This window comes from Lactuca sativa, chromosome 9 (genome assembly GCF_002870075.4).
Source record: "Lactuca sativa cultivar Salinas chromosome 9, Lsat_Salinas_v11, whole genome shotgun sequence".
Lineage (NCBI taxonomy): Eukaryota > Viridiplantae > Streptophyta > Magnoliopsida > Asterales > Asteraceae > Lactuca > Lactuca sativa.
Genome location: NC_056631.2, coordinates 188,271,003 through 188,283,679, shown reverse-complemented (window position 1 = coordinate 188,283,679; position 12,677 = coordinate 188,271,003). Strand labels below are relative to the sequence as shown.

The window sequence follows — 12,677 nt, the reverse complement described above, 5'->3', positions numbered from 1 at the left end:
TTTGTTCTACTTTCCAAATGATTTACAGTTGGGTCGATTAGCAAGTGAAATCGATTAGGCGTGTAGGATAGGATGCATCAGTTTTCAATAGATTCATTTGGTGTATTCTATTTGGAATTACTCCCCGATTTTCACTTGTACATTTGATGTCGATTTCGTAGACAATGTTTTCTCTTGATTACAATTTACAAGTATCGTTAATGCAAAAGCGTTGGTAAGAATTTTGGTAAGTGTTAGGTTTGACATAAAAAGTCATTTTGGTTCGTTTCAAAGAACATAAACATATAGAAACAATCTCAAGTTCTCATTATCTGGTATAATAGTTGTATGTGATTATCATCACCTCAATCATCAATCATCATTCATCTGAACAACATAAGATGGAAACTAAACTTTAGGATCTTATGATAAGTTTTCTATGGATCTTGGATGAGATAATTAATTTGACATAATAGCTAACAAGGTAAAGATTGAATTGAATATGTAGGAAAAAGGTCCACCATTGCCAAAGTTTGGTGACTGGGATGTGAATGACCCTGCATCAGCTGAGGGCTTTACAGTCATTTTCAACAAAGCCAGGAATGAGAAAAAGACAGGTGGCACATCTGACTCACCACCTAAGAATGACTCCACATATAACAAATCTGGGACAGCTACTCTTGGGAAACCTCAATCTGTAAGCTTTTTTATTCATCTTATGAAGGAATGTAATTGTTCATTCCATTCCTCTCTTTATTCCATTCCTCTATTTATTCCATTCCATTACATGTCTATTGTGTTTATTTTGCAGAAGAAGTGGTTTTGTTGCATGGCATAAAATGATGAGAGACTACTTGTATCTTATTGCTTCTCCAACCTTGAATTCTTTCTGATTATTATTATTATTATTATTATTATTATTATTATTATTATTATTATGGTTTCATTTTTTATTTTCATGATAATGTAAAACTAAAACCTTCAAAACAAACAAAACTATATATGTTGTGATTGCCTTTATTATTTATATCTCTCTTTTCGTTTTTTTCTTTAGTTTCACACTTTCTTATTCGTTTATTTTTTAACAAACAAATAGTTATTCTCCAACTTGGAATTTTACAATACAATAATAATATTCTCAAAATTGTTTTAATTACTAAACTCTTGAAGTTCTGAGTTTTCTTTCAAATAAATGTCGAAGAAGATAAACTTGAAGAATGCTTGCTCCTATTAAAGCTGCTGATTCAATTATCGCCTTGTGAACTGCTCTTTTACTCATTCCTTCATTTACTACATTCAAATTTAAATAATTAAATCACCATTTTTTTTTTAATGTTTTTATCAGAAAAAAATAGGAAAAAAAGAATTATAGTTAGAAAGTGATACCTATTGCCTGACGATCGGTTTCAGCTTCTAACCAATGTTGCTCGAATTGAATATTGTAAAGGGCTTCCTCTAGTCTTGATATTTGTTCAAATAAGGGGGTAAAATGCTCTGAAAATTATGATAATAAATTATAGGAGTAAAAAAGAAAAGTAAATATAAACTGAATTATGAAAGAATTGATTTTAAAAATTTTAATACCATCTTTGGCATGTTGATCATGGTATGCAAGATGGGAGACATGAACATCAAAGTCTATGGTTTCATGATGTGGCGATTTGTTTGTAAAGCAAAATCGATATACGCCTTTTTTTGGAGCCAAAAACTCGTATTTTTCACTAGTTTTGTCTAGGAGTTCGTGTATATGTTCGTCTCCAGGACCTTTTATCTGTATTTCACATTAGATTCAAGTTTCATGGATTAGTCACCTAACACCAACTTTCTAGTGTTTTGGTCATTTTTGAAGAAGCTATAAAACATTAAAAAAAAAAAAAAAAAACACCATTTTAACCATTTTTCAAATAAATATATATTTTTTTACAATCTAAACCACTAGGTCGACTTAAATTTTCAGTTTTGTCTATTTATTTGGTTTTTTTTTTTATGAAAAAGTTATCAAAATGTTTTTGAAATTTATCAAAAAGTTATTTGGTCTTTTTCTTTTGAAATTTATGTAAAAAAGTCCTCTTATTTTGAAATTTTTTTTATAAAGTCTTAAATCTCTTTTTAACATAAAAGTCTTATTTATTTTAACATTTTGTCCAAATTTTTTATTTTAACAGGAAATAACAGATTATGTGATTTTCTTAAAACAATAAGACTTTTCAGTTAAAAAAATTTAGGACTTTATCAAAAAAAAATTCAAAATAATAAGATTTTTCTACATAAAATCTTTTTTCTTTTATGTAACATCTTATGTTTATTTGCATAAAAATCACAATGGTTTGACAATGTTTTCGGAAAAATCATAATATTTTATTTTATTTATACGGGATGACAACTTGTAAAACAGATAAATAATCTAAAAATATTAAAATTGTATGTCTGGTCTTTTAGACCCATAACGTAAATTACTTGCTTATCAACATGAATTTGAGAAGTACTATGATTGAACCTAACATAAGCACAAAAACATGAATCGTACAACGAAGAATGTTAGTTTTTTTTTTTTTTAAATGAAAATTTCATAAACCAGGCAAACTGTATAAAACATAAGCTATAAAGTTTCAAAACGACAAGATGAAGGAACACAAAACATATATACGATGATGTAATAAGAAAAGAAAGGAATGTTTTATAAATAAAATTACCACAAGATCAACACCATCCTCTGCAAAATGCCACATGGTTTCTGACTTAATTACAACAAACGACACATGAACATTATCGCCTTCGTATTCAACGTTGTGAGACAGACACTCGTCTCTGTCGATCACGAATCTAATCCCGACAACCTCGTTGATCAATAACATCGACCAAACAACAGCAATCGTTAAGCATCTCATTGTTTCAAACTTAGATATGTATTACGATGATTGAATCAATTCAAACAACAATGAGAAATGAGAAGAAGAATCGATGAATCGAAGTGTAGAAACGAAGAATCGTGATGAACGGAGAGATCTAATTTAGGATCGAGAGCTTACCGTTGTTTTTAAGGAAAGGTAGTGTAGTACTTGCGGAGAACTCGAACATGTCGTTTTTAAAAGTTATGTTTACTCAAGAAACCTTGCACTTTCATGTATTTATAATTTACACCCTTGTGTTTGAAATATGTTTTTAGACAAAACTGCAACATTGGTCCCTGTGGTATTCAAAAAACTTTGGATAGGGTCCAAAAAGTTTCTAACATGCATGGAAGGTCCAAAATCAAAACAGGTGCTAAGTCACATCGTCGCCAGGGTTTATACAACAGGTGCTAAGTCCATAGCTCTCATTTATTATTGACAATATTATTCTCGAGAGTTCACTCGCAATACATGTCAATGAGTTTTTAGAGTACATCTAATGAACATATAGTTCACATACTTATAGGTTGTGACTCTGCTAGTGTTCCACGGACCCTCTAGAATAGTCCATGGTTGTCATCCATACTATGCTAGATGACGGGACCATCGATTGGGTCATCGCTTGGCTCATCGTTTCTCACCATATTTTACCACTCATATATCATCGCTCATCTTTTATCCTTCATCATTTATCTCATCATTTTATCACACATCAACTTATTTCACCTACCCATGTTATACCCAATATATTTGTAGATAAAAATATACAGAGTAAATTATTGAAATCGTCCATGTGGTTTGGTTAAAATTGCACATTTGGTCCATAATTTTTTTTTGCACTCGGATCGTCCCTATGGTTTGATTTTGTTGCGTTTTTCGTCCCTGTGGTTTGATTTTGTTGCATTTTTCGTCCCTTACATACATAAAGTTAGGGACCAAACATGCAACTTTTACCAAACCATAGGGACGAAAAATGCAACAAAATCAAACCATAGGGACGATCCGAGTGTAAAAAAAAGTTAGGGACCAAACGTGCAATTTTGACCAAACCACAGGGACGATTTCAGTAATTTACTCAAATATATATATTCATTTTAAATCATTTTAAACATGTATAAAACATTCTTTCAACATCAATCTCAAATAAATAATTAATATATACACATAGCACGTATTTTATATAAAATACTTCATATCTATGTGTAAAGTGAAAGTGACTACACACTCACTTGATTTAACGATAATCGGGCAGCACTTCGTTTCTTAAAACAATAGTCTTTGATGAAATCAGAATGTTTTCTCAAAAACTGGGTTTCACGTGGACAGAGTTTCGGCTCGAAAACTCTTTTTCTCAAGATCTTCGGGCTCTCCGGGACTTGCTTATGATGCTAGGATGATATATTAGGCTTGGGGGTAATTTTTGCAATATTGAAGAAAGTATAAGGGAGAGAGGATGAAAATTGTAACCCAAAAATCGGATGACATCATTCACTATTTATAGTGGCTGATCCCAGGAGTTACGCTGGGTGTAACTTTAGAGTACGTTGGACGTACTCCCTCTTCAATCAGTACGTTGGGCGTACTTCATGGTGCGCGGGGCGTACTGTCACCTCAACCAATACGCTGGACGTACTTCATGGTACGCGAGGTGTACTAAAGGATTGCATCGGACGCGTCAAGGCTACGACACGTGTTTGCCATGCAAATGAGTAGGGGCGGATGACGGACTCCGAAACACGTACACGAGTACGCTGGGCATACCCCTTTGGTACGCTGGGCGTACTTCCCCCAGACCAACCTCGAAGTTTGTGCCCAAAACTTCAAAAATTCGTAACTTTCACATACGAACTCCGTTTTTTGACGTTCTTTATATCCACGCGTAGGTGAAATTAAGCTCTACAACTTTTTTTTAGACTCCGTCGGCTAATTTTGACTTTATTTTTAAAGTTATATTTTTAACAGGCCGAGACAGGAAAAGTCCATTAAAAATTCATAACTTCTTTATCCGACGTCTGTTTTCGTCTGTCTTTTTGCCGTTAAACTACTATCGACGATATCTTCGATTCTCGTTTAGGTTGTGTCGGCTAAAAATCACTTGATCTATAATTCGAATTCTGGGCTGCATACTTCTAGTCTGAGACTTAGAAAAGTCATAACTTCCTTATACGAAGTCAAATTTGGGCGTTCTTTTTATGCACGCTCTTGGTTTAACGAACACTACGATTTTCGTTTAGATCACTAAGACTAAAAATCATTCTATCGTAAATACACTATTTATGTTACACAACATCGTGTCGGTTCTGTAGCGAAACTTCGATAGGTCATAACTTCTTTGTTATAACTCAAATTTCGACGTTCTTTATATATCCGGAATCCTTGTCACGACAACTACAACATGGTTAAGATTATTCATTCTAAATAATCTTCTATCAAAAGTCATTTTCGATGCTTATCGTCTCTAAATTGACTAACCCGGATCTACGGGCGTTACATCAACTGCAACTCAATCTCTAACTCTCGCTGCCTAGCGTCCTCCTGTAAATCCAGTAGAGTATCACATCGTTGGGTGGCAACAAACTGACAAATGTCAGTCTTGAGCATGCTCAGATAACGTGTCATCTGGGCTTGCTAGGAAGCAAAGGTCGGGCAGAACATCGCCCTCTCAGTGAACATGCGGGTGATCTTAGTCACTGACTCCCCATCTTGTCTCATTGTCAAAAACTCATGAGCCAATCATTCACGCTCAATCTGTGGGACGTAGCGAGCACGAAATCATTAGTGTACGACCCAATCGTCAATCTCTACCAGTCCTTGGCCCCGAGCACGTGAAGAAACAACCCTCCACGTCATACATCTACCTCATGGCTCTAATCGGATCCTGGGTACCATCAAATGTCGGGGGATTTGTGTTATCAAAGTCCTGGTACTGGAAGCCCCGACTGGCTCCTCCTCATGCCACTGTTACAGTCGATTCAACTGGAGCGGCACCCTTCTCTGCAAGGGCCTCATAACGCTTGTCGAAATACTCGACCATGGCGGTCTTAATAGATCTAAACATCTCCGGTAGCTGTGCCCAGAACATAGCGGCAACCTCATCATGCAGGATCTCTTGAATCCTAGCATCTAGCTCCTCTGTCCCCATCTGCACCACATACTCAAGTGCTGTTGGCCCCTCTTGGCCTCCATCTCGTGATCCTGATCCTGGTCCGAACCCAATCACAAAGCGTCTCGTAACCACCATTCTGAAAACATACCAAAAAGATATCAGAAAATCCGCATAATAACAGGGGACCAACTCCCAACTAAACCCTAGGGGTTGTGACTTCCTTGCTACATGTATGGGTCTTGTGCATTCAGTAGTACGGGCCCATACTACCTTCCACACCTACCCATACTTGTCTCAAGTATATTCACAACACCCTAATATACATTTGCATGGTGGTCGCTTATTCCTCACCCTTAGAGGAAAGCTAACTATCTCATAACTAACCTACTAGTCTCACACAACCCACCCATGAAACTTTGACCAACCCTGCAACACTTTTGTATGCTAACCATACATAACACTTGACCCTATAGACTTTGGAATACCTGATCCTACCCTAAGCCCTTCATCAAACAAGAACAAGAAATAAGGCCAAACCAAACATTCTCAGGCTATATGATCTTAATTATGTACAGTCGTGATGCATACACAAGTAACTACAGTAATGATGTCAATTTCATATAAGAAACCCTAGGCTATCAGGCATCATGTAATCAAGAAATTCTATCATGCAATTCCTGAAGATCCCTAGCCTAGTACTAACATGTTGTTCTAACATATCACAGTATCAAATAACCGTATGGTATTTTGGGGACTACTTACCGGCTCCGACTGATTGTATACCCTGCATCCTCCTTTGATTTTTGAATTTTTTTTTGAAAAATCACTTTTGAAAATCTTTTCCTTGGTTTGAGACTGGATTCACACAAGTGTTCCTCTAATTCACTCAAACCAAGGCTCTGGTACCAACTTGTAACACCCATAAAAATCATTCCAATTTTAAACTTTTCAAAACATTTCAAAACCATTCATTATTACAAAACTTGTTTTCAAAATATTATAATATCAGAGTATCCCAAAAACAAGTCATAAAAATGAGGAGTTGTACAATCACGCCCTTGCCTTCCCGCGATCATCTGATGTACCTGAAACAAAAACTGAAACTGTAAGCAGAAGCTTAGTGAGTTCCCCCAAAATACCGATACACTGCATATAACACATATACAAATAACAGCATGTACTAGGTCCACAACTTTACAGACTGGATTAGCCTTGGGCCCACAGTGTGAGTCTGGCTTGCCTTCTAGGCCCACAACTCACATCTGGATTGTCACCGAGCCCGCAGTATGAGTCTGGTATGCCCTACCCAGCCCTCAGCTCGTATCTGGAATGCTCTCGAGCCCACAATACGAGTCTGACATGCCCTACCCGACCCTCAGCTCATATCTGGAATGCTCCTGAGTCCTCAGTATGAGTCTGGCATGCCCCGCCTGTCCCTCAGCTCATATCTGAAATACTCTAGGGTTTGTTGGTTACCGCATGGAGATGTATAACCTCAACCCAACCCACATAATATGTCGAAATACAACACAACTAATGTGCTTACAGATAATCACATAATAACACAGGTAGTCCTACAGATCTACCTAACTGTCATAACAAGTAGCATGCAACACTAACTCATACTCAACATATTACCAACTGCTAGGATAACATATCCAACGGGCCGGCATTGGTGCCTTCGACCCCTTAGTATAGTGAGGATAACTCACCTCTCAACTTTTGACTCGAAGTGATAAGCTCAAACTCTTAAATCACCGCCGCAAACTCCGCCACCTATACTCACCATAGAATCATATTCATAAATTTCCAATTTCCCAAAATGCCCCAGAAGTCAACCAGTCAACCCTTGGTCAAAGTCAAGGTCAACGGTCAAGGTCAACAGTCCACGTTGACCCGATTCGTCGAGTGTAGTCACTGACTCGTTGAGTCCTTCGAGAACTTGAGTATTCGTGAAAGCCCCCATTGACTCGTCTAGTTTCCCTGCAATTCGCCGAGTTCATGCATGTCCAAAGGTCATGGAAACCCTAGCTGACTCGTCGAGCCACCCTACTGACTCGCCTAGTCCATATAGAAGTCCTTGCACGACAATCTTCATTGGACTCACCGAGTTGGTCATGCAACTCGTCGAGTCCCTTCGGTCCTTTCTCCATTGAGATGTTTTTTAAGCCCTTCCAAGGCTCCATATTGCAGATCAAGCTTCCCAAGGCATGTTTATCACGTAAAGTTGCAAACTTTATGTGCATGCAAGGCTCTAAAGACTTAGAATGTCAAATCCAAGCTTGAAATGGGGTTAACTCATAAGGAAGGGTTCACACTTGCTAAAGCTGGAAACTTTATGGACTTAGAGGCCAAGGTAAGTTCAGATCTGAAGTTTCAACTTCAGATCCTAGCCGATACCCAAGAATGGCTACATAAACATGCTAGCAAAGCCCTAATCTTCAACAAAATGAGATCTAGAAGGAAATAAGGCCAAGGTAATGACTTGATACCTTCAAATGATGCTAAACTGGGGTAGACTTCAGATATACACGTTCCTTGCTTCAAACTACTTGATCTTCAAGCTCCTCTCACTAAGATCCACCTTCCAAAGATTAAAACACAAATGAATGGAGAACACACATTGATTAGGGTTTCTGGACTCTCAAGAGGTTGTGAGAGAGGCTGAGGGGGGCTAATGACCCTTTAAATAGGGTGCAAAACCCCGGAAATTAGGGTTTCATCCTCCAGCTCCTACTCGTCGAGTCATATCTTTGACTCGGCGAGTTGGTCACTCAAACATGTGGCCAAACCCACTTTTACTCGACGAGTCAGGGTATCCAACTCGTCAAGTAGACCTTGCAATTATGAAAAATAAAGTCGTAAAGTTAATACCTGATAGTCGAGGCATTACACACCTGTTGAAACCACATGTCTGAAACCTTCCTTAAAGGTCTGATGGGCATCTGAAGATCTCGACCCCCTTGCTATGCCAGAGAGCGAGGGTTGTAGGTAGAGTGAGCCATTATCATCAGATTTATGCCAAACAACCATCATCTGGTAAGCCACCTTTAAAATTGCTCCAAGATATAAAAAACGCCACAATGAAACCATACCTATCGTGATGAACCTCGATTAAGACCTTGTGAAATTGCATGAGAACCCTCATCGACCAGTGGGTTTTCCAATTCCTTACACCTTCGATCACATCAAGTTTGATTTTTTAGCATTTGGCTTTTATTTACCGAATCATGATTTTTTTCATCACCATAATCCTACTCGGTTTTGATTTCAAGTATTGATTTTGGTTTTGATTTCAGGTTTTAATTTATGGTTTTGATTTCAGGTGGAGGATAGCAACGATAAATTTAGCTTGATTTCAATTTTTTTGGTTTTTTCATTTTATATTAGGTTCAAGTTTGAAATCTAACGTTTTTAGAGAGTGAGAGGTGTTTGAAATTAGGTTGATTTTCATAGTTCTTCCAAATTAAAGACATCCATTAGATTTGGGTTCTAGGCCTTGATTCATGTATAAGAGAGATATAGAGTATGATTTTGAATGAAGATAAAATGGGTTATGAAATGGGTGTTGATGTATCTGTTTTTGTAATTTCTGTGGTGGGGTTGTTGGGTTTGATCAAACTTAACTGCTTCTGTCCTGCCTGGCTGATCCTTATTTGATAGATCTTGATGTAGACTTTAGGATTTTTGAGGAATCTAAGTTCTTAGGATAATAAGTTCCATTAAATATGAAATGAGATTAAGACTTAGCGATAGGGACATCTATGTCTTTTGGAAAAAGTTGTAAGGTGAAGCTCTGCCCGATTGACCAATCACTAGACATTTTGTCAAGTGAGTGCATAGTTACTTTTATCTTACACATAGATATGAAGTATCTAAATAATTAAATGATATAGGTGCTTATGTGCAAAAATGTTTTGTGTTATATGAAATATTATAAGATGATTTTTATATGATTTACCATATATGTATTTTCTTACCTAGAATGTATTGGGTATAAATAGGTAATGAGGGTTGAATAAAGAGAGGGAAATAGGTGATGAAATATGAAAACAATAATAGGCCTTAACTTACTAGTACTATTGTAGTAGGTGATGACGTCATCTAGCAAAGTATAGATGACAACCACATACTAATCTAGACAGTCCAGTGGAACACTTGCAGACTCGCAACCTGTAGGTGTTTTTGAACTATATGTTCACCAAATGTACTCTAAAACCTATTGACATATATTATGGGAGGACTCCCTAAAATACTACTATCAATAAAGAATATGATCCCTAGGATAAATCCTTAGGAATAAATATAAAAGAAAACATACTGACAAGTATCACGGAGGAATCCATGAACTAGTACTATCGGCATAGATGATCCTTAGGATAGATCCTTAAGAAGAAATAAGATAATAAGGATGGTAAATTGGGTTAATTGTTTGATAATTAAACATATTAACTATATTATTGTGGGTTGGAAACCCTATGTAATCACTAGGTTTCCCAACATGATCAACTTAGTTTATTTGAACCACATGTTATTAAATAAAGATACCCGGATAATGATGTACGAGAGATTCAAGGAGACGTAAATCGTTAGTATATTAAGATATTGTAAGTCTCTATTTATGCTTATGTTTCTGTATTAACGATGACATACCGAGTTTTATAATTAAAACACATTTCTTCAAAAATGTTTTGATAATATTATTATCATGTTTTTGGGACAAATTTCGCAAAATTAATCTATTTAAAAGAATACTCTGATTTAATAAGAATAAACAAATCAGTCTTTTATGGCCGTAAAAATAGGGATGACACATTGTTCTTCCTAACAACATGTTATAAGGGGATGTTGCCCTTATTATGAGGAATTCTATTAGGATGGTTTATTGTATGTTCCCTCTATAGTCTTCCATTGTTAATGGCAAAGATATACTCTTAACTCGCCATACATATTGACCAGTAAATCCTACCACAGTCGACGTAGCAGGTCAAACATAGTTTTGGATGTCTCTCAGGAAGTATTTCAAACAATGCTCGTAAATGATGTTAACTAAGCCTCTGCTATCTATATAGATCCTTTGTATTAACGTTCTTCCCATTACTCCTATGATTATTAAAGGCTCGGTGCCCTAGTGATCGAAAGGTATCTGATCATGATGATTGAACTCGATATTAACCATTTTTCGTTTCTTGATCAACTTATTTGTAACACCGTAAATTTTCAAACAAATTTTTCATTTCAAAATATAGTAGTTTCATTCAAAACAAGGCATAAACATTTCAAGTGTCATGTCAAAATACAAATCATCTAAATCCCAAGATCACAAAACATCCTTCAGTGTATACAGATCACGCCGGCGCCTTCCCACGGTCCTCGCTAGTACCTGAAACACATACATAACAACTGTAAGCATAAATGCTTAGTGAGTTCCCCAATATACAACTTACGCACATACGCCTTTCCAGGCCCTGACCTTCCGGTCCATGTGTCTCAGGGACTTCCGTCCCTGCTGGGTAAACCTTCCGGTCCTACCCACGCCGACCTTCCGGTCCATAACACAACGCCTTCCAGCCCATAACATAATCGTCTTCCGGCCCATAACATAATGCCTTCCGACCCATAATATAATCGCCTTCCGGCCCATAACATACATAGCACGTATAATAAATAACTTACCACATATAGCACATATATCACATATCATATCTGACCTTCCGGTCACACAGTCAAACCCTTCCGGGTACAGTATAGTGAGAAGACTCACCTCGTGAATATCGAAAGCTGGCAAATCCCGAAATCACTCGTGCTCGATCCGCCGAGCTACAATCTCCCTATAACATCATATATCTCTTATTAACACTTTTATCTGCTAAGTTTGACTATCCCTAAGAAGTCAGACATAGGTCAACTCTGGTCAACGGTCAATGGTCAATGGTCAACTTGACCGGACTCGGCGAGTGCTAGGGCGACTCGGCGAGTCTAGACGTCCTCACCAATTCTCTAAGATTCCCTTTCTACTCGTCGAGTATCCTCCTTGACTCGACGAGTTCCTCCTGGAAGAATCGCAGGGCCACCCCGACTCAACTCGCCGAGTCTGAAGAACAACTCGACGAGTCCCAGTTAATCTTCAAGCTACTCACCGAGTCTGTTCATCGGACTCGGCGAGTCCATGCCATGCAACCGCTCAAACTGCTTTCTAAGGTCAGAACTGCTCCGACCATTCATAGGTCTGGCCTTCCTAGACTGATTCATCATGTAATGTCCTCATTTCGGTGCTCATAATACACCCCATGACTCATAATTTACATTTTGACCTAAGGCATAAGGATTCCAATACAAAACCTTCATTGATTCCCGAAATGCTCAGGCATGGGACATTCTGGACCTCCAAAGGTCCCAATACAGGGTTCCAATCGTTTGGGGGACTAAGGTAACATTCAATCTAGCCACAAAAGGGTTCCATAAACCCTAAATCCATATACACATCAACATAAGAGAATGCACTCGAAATATTACCTGAATAACGTGCTCTTTGTGTCCCCAAATCCTCAGAACGTGGCTTCTCTTGTTGTTCCCTTAACCAAGCCTCTTCTACCTTGCAAAACAACACTTCCAAAATCAACAATGGTCTTCACCCTTGCTCCAGATGCTCACAATCGAAATAGGGTTTCTCTCAGAAGGCTAGGGTGAACAATGACGGC

The 12,677-nt window shown here is 37.5% G+C and overlaps 1 protein-coding gene across 1 annotated transcript; it reads right to left on the bottom strand.

Moving 5' to 3' along the window:
- Positions 1-884: 884 nt before the first annotated feature.
- Positions 885-3,015, bottom strand: LOC111889796 (transmembrane emp24 domain-containing protein p24beta2). The gene is made up of 4 exons (XM_023885948.3): positions 2,673-3,015; positions 1,564-1,750; positions 1,366-1,473; positions 885-1,269 (listed from the first exon to the last, which is right to left on the bottom strand). Exons 1-4 carry the CDS (start codon positions 2,865-2,867, stop codon positions 1,136-1,138), a joined length of 624 nt encoding a protein of 207 aa, XP_023741716.1. The 5' UTR covers positions 2,868-3,015; the 3' UTR covers positions 885-1,135.
- Positions 3,016-12,677: the final 9,662 nt, after the last annotated feature.

What these genes read in the sequence shown, in the direction of transcription:
- LOC111889796 (XM_023885948.3), bottom strand. Translation starts at nt 2,867, where the DNA reads ATGAGATGCTTAACGATTGCTGTTGTTTGGTCGATGTTATTGATCAAC. An exon ending in AGGATGGTGTTGATCTTGTG is followed by an intron (nt 1,751 to 2,672) that starts GTAATTTTATTT and finishes TGTGAAATACAG; the next exon opens with ATAAAAGGTCCTGGAGACGA. An exon ending in AACCGATCGTCAGGCAATAG is followed by an intron (nt 1,270 to 1,365) that starts GTATCACTTTCT and finishes ATTTGAATGTAG; the next exon opens with TAAATGAAGGAATGAGTAAA.